The sequence below is a fragment of the Hyperolius riggenbachi genome, chromosome 1 (assembly GCF_040937935.1).
Source record: "Hyperolius riggenbachi isolate aHypRig1 chromosome 1, aHypRig1.pri, whole genome shotgun sequence".
NCBI classification, from domain to species: Eukaryota; Metazoa; Chordata; class Amphibia; order Anura; family Hyperoliidae; genus Hyperolius; species Hyperolius riggenbachi.
In genome coordinates this window covers 639,189,016-639,199,016 of record NC_090646.1, presented here as the reverse complement: position 1 = coordinate 639,199,016, position 10,001 = coordinate 639,189,016, and the positions used below count along the sequence as shown (strand labels likewise).

General features: G+C 45.8%; 1 protein-coding gene across 1 annotated transcript in view; it reads left to right on the top strand.

Moving 5' to 3' along the window:
• The first annotated feature begins 2,103 nt into the window (after positions 1 to 2,103).
• ST8SIA3 (ST8 alpha-N-acetyl-neuraminide alpha-2,8-sialyltransferase 3) overlaps positions 2,104 to 10,001 on the top strand; it is a 48,802-nt gene continuing 40,904 nt past the window's right edge. Inside the window, exon 1 of the mRNA XM_068251297.1 lies at positions 2,104 to 2,648. Coding sequence (XP_068107398.1) covers positions 2,470 to 2,648 — 179 coding nt within the window. The 5' untranslated portion in view covers positions 2,104 to 2,469. The remainder of the gene's footprint in view (positions 2,649 to 10,001) is intronic.

The window sequence follows — 10,001 nt, the reverse complement described above, 5'->3', positions numbered from 1 at the left end:
GCCCATTGACTTGCATTGCTGCATAATCTGTGCGGTAGGCATCCAAGCCCATACAGGGAATCCCGTTCTGAACGGGATTCCCTGTATGGGCTTCCCCGTCACCATGGCAACGAGCGATGACGTCACCGACGTTGTGACGTCAGCGGGTGTTCCGATCCACCCCTTCGAGCTGCCTGGCACTGATTGGCCAGGCAGCGTAAGGGGTCTGGGGGGGGGCGTGGTGGATAGCGGCGAATCGGCGGGTAGCGGCGGCGATCGTTATACACACGCAGCTAGCAAAGTGCGTGTAGCAAAAAAAAAATTATGTAAATCGTCCCAGCAGGGCCTGAGCGGCACCCTCCGGCGGCTTACCCCATATAACAGAATTAGCAGATGTGTATAATAATTTCATAACGTACAGATGTGCTAAGAACAGCTCAGTGATACCCCCTTTCTGCAAGCATCACCCTAGGCTTCTGCCTGGTTTGCCTCTGCCTAAAAACACCCCTGAGCATTCGGGGAGGCTTATGGAGGAACACTGCTGTAAGCTGACCAGTTGCCGTGAAGAGAATACAATAAGACCGGGTGTGGTGAAAATAAATGCAACTGTGCCACTATTTGCAACCTCTACCATTCTTCTCCTATGGGGTGCAAATTCTTTCAGGCTGCATAAAATGCTACCTGTAGTGAAAATATTTGCAACTTCATCAGAATTTGCAACCAATACCTTTCCTCCGCTGTACATGAACCTTCTAACCTTACACTAACCTACCCTATCCTTTTCCTAAAACTACCCTCCACCCATTCCCTGCCTAACCTACCCTATCCTGTGCCTAAAACTGCCCTCCACCCATTCCATGCCTAACCTATGCTATCCTGTGCCTAAAACTACCCTCCACCCATTCCATGCCTAACCTACCCTATCCTGTGCCTAAAACTGCTCTCCACCCATTCCATGCCTAACCTACCCTTTCCTGAGCCTAGAACTACCCTCCAACATATACTGTGCCTAACTTACCCTATCCTTTGCCTAAAACTACTCTCTACTCATCCCTAACCTACCCTATCCTGTGCCTAAAACTACCCTCCGCCCATCCTATGCCTAACCTTGGCAATCTGTGCCTAAAACTACCTTCCACACATCCTGTGCTTAACCTACCCTATCCTGTGCCTAAAACTGCCCTCCACCCATTCCCTGCCTAACCTACCCTATCCTGTGCCTAAAACTGCCCTCCACCCATTCCATGCCTAACCTATGCTATCCTGTGCCTAAAACTACCCTCCACCCATTCCATGCCTAACCTACCCTATCCTGTGCCTAAAACTGCTCTCCACCCATTCCATGCCTAACCTATGCTATCCTGTGCCTAAAACTACCCTCCACCCATTCCATGCCTAACTAACCTACTCTATCCTGTGCCTAACACTACCCTCCACCCATCCCATACCTAACACTAATCCCTCATCCCCTCTGCCTAACACTAACCTACCCTACCCTCCACCCATCCCGTGCCTAAAACTACCCTCCACCCATCCTGTGCCTAACCTACCTTATGCCTAAAACTACCCTCAACCCATCCCATGCCTAACCTACCCTATCCCGTGCCTAAAACTACTCTCCACCCACCCCATGCCTAACCTACCCTATCCAATGCCTAAAACTACTCTCCACCCACCCCATTCCTAACCTACCCTATCCAATGCCTAAAACTACCCTTCACCCACCCCATGCCTAACCTACTCTATCCAATGCCTAAAACTACCCTTCACCCATCCCGTGCCTAACACTAAACTACCCTTTCATGTGCCTTAAACTACCCTCCACCAATCCTCTGCCTAACACTAACCTCCCCTCTCCCTAACACTAACCTCTCCCCTCTACCACTACCCTTCTCCTACATAGGATGCACATTTTGATAGGATGCAAAATATGCTACCACACAGGGGCTGGAGGAGATATGTGTTCAGATCATGTGGGGGTAGAGGCTGCCCTCCTATTACCCCCTCAGTCTATACCTGTGTATGTGGGTACCCTCAGCAGTGAGTGAGCTTGTGCACTTTGCTGGATGGGAGGGTGGAGCTCCCGGCCCAGCCATTGCTCGTGCAGCCAGCCTGTCCTCCCCGGTGGTCTCTCCCTGGCAGAGAGGGGAAGCCCTGGCAGCACGCATGCACACACCATACATCCAGCTATTGCCTATGGATGCAGCCAGCCATTGAGCCGTATAGAGAGAGCAGGGATCACCGGCCAGGCAGATCTCCAGGCCGCCCTATGGACGCTGCTGTATGATGATTGCCATGCTATTCATCTTGCCTGGCAGCAGCAGCAGCTCGCTGTGCACAATGAGGGGGGACTCCGAGCTCTCCCAGCCCTCTCCTCCATCTTCCTCCTAAATCCCCCCCTGCTCTGCTCTCTATGCGGATTATCGCGTCCTGCTTGTGTGCCGAGCCAGAGGAGAGATCCCGGGGGGCAGCGAGGCGGCCCTGCCAGGCATGAGAGTGTGCAGGATGGTGCGGGTGGTCAGCGTGCTGGGGCTGGTGATGCTGAGCGTGGCCCTGCTCATCCTGTCCCTCATCAGCTACGTGTCCCTGAAGAAGGACAACATCTTCACCACCCCCAAGTATGCCAGCGCCGGGGGGCCGAGGATGTACATGTTCCATGCTGGCTTCAGGTGAGGGGGGGCATGTGCCCGCTGCTGGGGGGGGGGCTGTGCCCGCTGCTGGGTGACTCGGGGTACCGCGGTGCTTGCTGGGCCATGGTATGCAGGTGACCGGGCATTGCTTATAGTACCAGGCATTGCTTATAGTGCCATGCATAGCCTAGTAATACGTATGTACTGTATGATGCCAGGCAGTGCTTGCTGGGCCATGGTATGCCGGGCATTGCTTAGTGTGCCATGGTATGCCGGGCATTGCTTATAGTGCCATGCATAGCCTAGTAATACATATGTACTGTATGATGCCAGGCAGTGCTTGCTGGGCCATGGTATGCCGGGCATTGCTTATAGTGCCATGCATAGCCTAGTAATACATATGTACTGTATTATGCCATCCATTGCTTGCTGGGCCATAGTATGTCAGGCATTGCTTATAGTGCCATGCATAGCCTAGTAATACATATGTACTGTATGATGCCAGGCAGTGCTTGCTGGGCCATAGTATGCCGGGCATTGCTTATAGTGCCATGCATAGCCTAGTAATACATATGTACTGTATGATGCCAGGCAGTGCTTGCTGGGCCATGGTATGCCGGGCATTGCTTATAGTGCCATGCATAGCCTAGTAATACATATGTACTGTATTATGCCATCCATTGCTTGCTGGGCCATAGTATGTCAGGCATTGCTTATAGTGCCATGCATAGCCTAGTAATACGTATGTACTGTATGATGCCAGGCAGTGCTTGCTGGGCCATGGTATGCCGGGCATTGCTTAGTGTGCCATGGTATGCCAGGCATTGCTTATAGTGCCATGCATAGCCTAGTAATACATATGTACTGTATGATGCCATCCATTGCTTGCTGGGCCATAGTATGTCGGGCATTGCTTATAGTGCCATGCATAGCCTAGTAATAGATATGTACTGTATGATGCCAGGCAGTACTTGCTGGGCCATGGTATGCCGGGCATTGCTTATAAAGCCATGTATTGCTTAGTTTGCCATGGTATGCCAGGCATTTGTTATACTTATATGCATTGCCTAGTAATACATATGTACTGTATTATGCCAGGCAATGCTTGCTGGGCCATGGTATGCCGGCCATTGCTTAGTGTGCCATGGTATGCCGGGCATTGCTTATAGTGCTGTGTATTGCCTAGTAATAGATATGTACTGTATTGTACCAGGCAGTGCTTGCTGGGCCATGGTATGCCGGGCATTGCTTAGTGTGCCATGGTATGCCGGGCATTGCTTATAGTGCCATGCATAGCCTAGTAATAGATATGTACTGTATGATGCCAGGCAGTGCTTGCTGGGCCATGGTATGCCGGGCATTGCTTAGTGTGCCATGCATAGCCTAGTAATAGATATGTACTGTATGATGCCATCCATTGCTTGCTGGGCCATAGTATGCCGGGCATTGCTTATAGTGCCATGCATAGCCTAGTAATAGATATGTACTGTATGATGCCATCCATTGCTTGCTGGGCCATAGTATGCCGGGCATTGCTTAGTGTGCCATGCATAGCCTAGTAATAGATATGTACTGTATGATGCCATCCATTGCTTGCTGGGCCATAGTATGCCGGGCATTGCTTATAGTGCCATGCATAGCCTAGTAATAGATATGTACTGTATGATGCCAGGCAGTGCTTGCTGGGCCATAGTATGCCGGGCATTGCTTATAGTGCCATGCATAGCCTAGTAATAGATATGTACTGTATGATGCCATCCATTGCTTAGTGTGCCATGGTATGCCGGGCATTGCTTATAGTGCCATGCATAGCCTAGTAATAGATATGTACTGTATGATGCCAGGCAGTGCTTGCTGGGCCATGGTATGCCAGGCATTGCTTATAGTACCAGACATTGCTTATTGTGCCATGGTATGCCGGGCATTGCTTATAGTGCTATGCATTGCCTAGTAATCCATTTATAATATACTGTATGATGCCAGGCAGTGCTCGCTGGGCCATCTTATGCCGAGCATTGCTTAGTGTGCCATACATAGCCTAGTAATCCATTTATAATATACTGTATTATGCCAGGCAGTGCTTACTGGGCCATAGTATGCCAGGGATTGCTTAGTTTTCCATCATACCGTGCATTGCCTAGTAGTAATCCATTCATTATATACTGTATTATGCCATGTAGTGCTTACTGGGCCATTGGGCATTGATTTCTGGGCCATAGTATGCCAGGGATTGCTTAGTGTGCCATGCATTGCTTACTGGGCCATAGTATGCTGGGCATTGCTTTCTGGGCCATAGTATGCTGGGCATTGCTTATAGTGCCATGCATAGCCTTGTAAATGCTTTCTTAATGTACTATATGATGCCATGCAGTGCTTACTGGGCCATAGTAAACCGGGCATTGCTTAGTGAGCCACTTTATACCGGGCATTCCTTAGTGTGCCATGCACAGCCTAGTAATACATTCATAATGTAGTGTATGATGTCATGCATTGCTTCCTGGGCCATAGTATGCCATGCATTGCATTCTAAATGCATTTCTCATGTACTGTATTATGCCATGCTGTGCTTACTGGGCCATAGTATACCGGGCATTCCTTATTGAGTCATGGTATACAGGGCATTCCTTAGTGTGCCATGCTTAGCCTAGTAATGCATTCTCAATGTACTGTATTATGCCATGTGTTGCTTCGTGGGCCATAGTCTGCCAGCCAGGCATTGCTTACTGGGCCATGGTATGCCAGGCATTGCTTCCTGGGCCATGGTATGCCAGGCCTTGCTTACTAGGCCTTAGTATGCCCGGCATATCTTAGTGTGCCATTCATTGCCTAGTAATACATTCATAATGCACTGTATGATGCCATGCATTGCTTTCCTGGTCATGGTATGCTGGGTATTCCTTAGTGTGCCATGCATTGCTTTCTGGGCCATAGTATGCCAGGCATTTGTGTGCCATACATTGCCTTGTAAATGCGTTCTTAATGCACTGTATTATGGCATGCATTGCTTACTGGGCCATAGTATGCCATGCATTGCCTTCTAAATGCATTCTTAATGTACTGTATTATGGCATGCATTGCTTACTGGGCCATACTATGCCGGGCATTCCATAGCATGCCCTACATTGCCTAGTAAAAATGTACTGTATTATGCCAGGCATTGCTTACTGGGCCATGGTCTGCTAGTCATTGCATACTGGGCCATGGTATACCGGACGTTGCTTAGTGTGCCATGCATAGCCTAGTAATACATTCATGATGTAGAGTATTACGCCATGCAGTGCTTACTGGGCCATAGTATGCTGGGCATTACTTACTATGCCATGGTATACCGGGCATTGCTTAGTGTGACATGCATTGCCTAGTAATCCCATTTATAATGTACTGCATTATGCCATGCATTGCTCACTGAGCCATGGTATACCGGACATTGCTTAGTGTGCTATGCATAGCCTAGTAATACATTTATAATGTACTGCATTATGCCATGCATTGCTCACTGAGCTATGGTATACCGGACATTGCTTAGTGTGCTATGCATAGCCTAGTAATACATTTATAATGTACTGCATTATGCCATGCATTGCTCACTGAGCCATGGTATACCGGACATTGCTTAGTGTGCTATGCATAGCCTAGTAATACATTTATAATGTACTGCATTATGCCATGCATTGCTCACTGAGCCATGGTATACCGGACATTGCTTAGTGTGCCATTCATTGCCTAGTAATACATTTAAAATGTACTGCATTATGCCATGCATTGCTCACTGAGCCATGGTATACCGGACATTGCTTAGTGTGTCATGCATAGCCTAGTAATACATGCATAATGTAGAGTATTATGCCATGCAATGCATTGCTCACTGAGCTATGGTATGCTGGGAATTGCGTAATGTGTCACGCATAGACTAGTAATACATGCATAATGTATAGTATTATGCCATGCAGTGCTTACTGAGCCATAGTATGCTGGGCATTGGTTAGTAAGCCATGGTATGCCAGGCATTGGTTAGTGTGCCATGATATGCTGGGCATTGGTTAGTGCTCTATGGCATTGCTTAGTGTGCCATGATATGCTGGGCATTGCTTAGTGAGATACGGTATACTGGGCATTGCTAATAGTATGCCATGCATTGCTTACTGTATTATGCCATACATTACTTACTGGGCGATAGTATGCCAGGCATTGCTTACTGCGCCATGCATAGCCTAGTAATGTATTCTTAATGTACTGTATTATACCATGCATTGCTTACTGGGCCATGGTCTGCCAGGCATTGCTTACTGCGCCATGCATAGCCTAGTAATGTATTCTTAATGTACTGTATTATGCATTGCTTACTGGGCCATGGTCTGCCAGGCATTGCTTACTGCGCCATGCATATCCTAGTAATGTATTCTTAATGTACTGTATTATGCCATGCATTGCTTACTGGGCCATAGTATGCCAGGCTATGCTTAGTGTGCCATGTATAGCCTAGTAATGCATTGCTTACTGTTGTACCATACAATGCCATGTATTGATTATTGTGCTATAGTATAGATTACATTGCAATACTTACTATACTACAGTTTACCTTGCATTCCTTACTGTGCCATAGTTTGCCAGACATACTGGGCCATAGGGCACTGCACTGCTTATTGTGCCATGTATTGTTTAGTAATGCTTATTGTTGTGCTATAGTATGACATGCATTGATTATTATGCCATAGTGTGACCTGCTTTCCATACTGGATCACAGTATAACTTGCATTCCTTACTGTGCCATAGTATGCCAGGCATTCCTGATTATGTCATGCCTACTAATGCATTGCTTACTGTGCCATAGTATACCATGTATTGCTTACTGTGTTCTTGTTTTCCATCCACTGTGCCATAGTATACCATGTATTGCTTACTGTGCCAGAGTATACCATGCATTGCTTACTGTGCCATAGTATACCATGCATTGCTTACTGTGCCATAGTATACCATGTATTGCTTACTGTGCCATAGTATACCATGTATTGCTTACTGTGCCATAGTATACCATGTATTGCTTACTGTGCCATAGTATACCATGTATTGCTTACTGTGCCATAGTATACCATGTATTGCTTACTGTGCCATAGTATACCATGTATTGCTTACTGTGCCATAGTATACCATGTATTGCTTACTGTGCCATAGTATACCATGTATTGCTTACTGTGCCATAGTATACCATGTATTGCTTACTGTGCCATAGTATACCATGTATTGCTTACTGTGCCATAGTATACCATGTATTGCTTACTGTGCCATAGTATACCATGTATTGCTTACTGTGCCATAGTATACCATGCATTGCTTACTGTGCCATAGTATACCATGCATTGCTTACTATGCCGTACTATGGCTTACATTCCTTACTGTGCCACACATTGGGCTCTATTCACAGAACTTCTCAAAAGTGACTTATTTATCTCCTAATTAATAAAAATAAAATTTCAGCACATTTACAAGCAAAATAATCACTCAAAGTAAGTTGTTCTTCATTAAAGAGGAACTTCAGCCTAAACAAACATACTGTCATTAAGTTACATTAGTTATGTTAATTAAAATAGATTGGTAATATAATCTCTTACCCACCCTGTTTTAAAAGAACAGGCAAATGTTTGTGATTTCATGAGGGCAGCCATCTTTTTGGTTGAAAGGAGGTGACAGGGAGCATGAGACACAGTTCCAACTGTCCTATGTTCTGATCACCCCTCCCAGTTGCTAGGCAACGTGAATAACAACACAGGAAATCCCATCATGCTTTGCACAGCTTTAGGGAAAAAAGCCCGGGCAGTTTTCTTTGTTGGGTGGAGCTTAGCGAAAAATGCAGCTAAAAATGATGCTTTGGTAAGAAAAACAAAGTTCTGATGCTGTGAAACTGTTAAAGCAACACCAAGCCTTTTTTAGTGCTGCTAAGTACCGTAGATTTTTAGTCCAGAGGTTCACTTTAACTTCATTTCAATATTACTTTTCTTACCTTAATTAAATTGTATTTTTGCTCTTTGGGAGCTTACAAATGTAACATACAGGCCCATATGCAATTCATTTTTTCTCCTGACTTATCTCCTAGGAGATAATTTTCATATTATCTTTAAAATAACTTTTCAGCATTTTAGAATTGTACAAAAAGTACACAAAAGTTGGTTAAAAATTAGAGTATTTTCTTGCTTGCTGGTGGTTTAAAAAACATGTTATGACAAGTTATGGAAATATCACCTAGGAGAAAACTCAGGAGAAAAAGTGAATTGCATATGGGCCACAGTGATCTCCCCAGAAATTTTCTCCAGCCGGGTGGCATGAAAATGTAGTCGGGTGGGGTGAGATGATGGAATGCAGGGCCAGCACTTCTCTGCTTACAGCAGAGGAGGAGGTGAGTCGATGACAGCCGGGTGCTAACCAAAACTAGCTGGGTGGAAAACCCGGATAGAAGAGCCTGGGGAGAATACTGAACATAGATAAGGTGAAAACCGGTGAAAAAGCTTTGTGAATCATCAGGATTGTGGAGTCAGTAGAAAATCATCCGACTCCAACTCTGACTCCTCAGTTTATGAAACCACCAACTCCAACTCCGACTCCAGGTACCCAAAATTACTCCAACTCCCGACTCTGACTCCTTAGTCTAATACTTGCTGGGTTTGGTACTAAAATCATCCGACTCCCGACTCCTCAGCTTATGAAACCACCAACTCCAGGTTCCCAAAATTGCTCCGAATCCTCGACTCCAAATCCACAACCCTGTGAATAATGCCGATTGACTACTATGCCAGAGTATACCATGCATTGTTCCATAGTATGAAATGTATTGCTTACTGTGCCAAAGTATGTCATACATTGCTTACTGTGCCAGAGTATACCATGCATTCCTTACTGTGCCAGAGTATACCATTCATTGCTTAATGTGCCATTGCATACCATTCATTGCTTACTCTGCTATAGTATACCATGCATTGCTTACTGTGCCATAGTATACCATGCATTACTTACTGTGCCAGAGTATGCCATGCATTACTTACTCTGCCATAGTATACCATGCATTACTTACTGTGCTAGAGTATTCCATGCATTACTTACTCTGCCATAGTATACCATGCATTACTTACTGTGCCAGAGTATGCCATGCATTACTTACTGTGCTAGAGTATTCCATGCATTACTTACTCTGCCATAGTATACCATGCATTACTTACTGTGCCAGAGTATGCCATGCATTACTTACTGTGCCAGAGTATACCATGCATTACTTACTGTGCCAGAGTATTCCATGCATTACTTACTGTGCCAGAGTATGCCATGCATTACTTACTGTGCTAGAGTATTCCATGCATTACTTACTCTGCCATAGTATACCATGCATTACTTACTGTGCCAGAG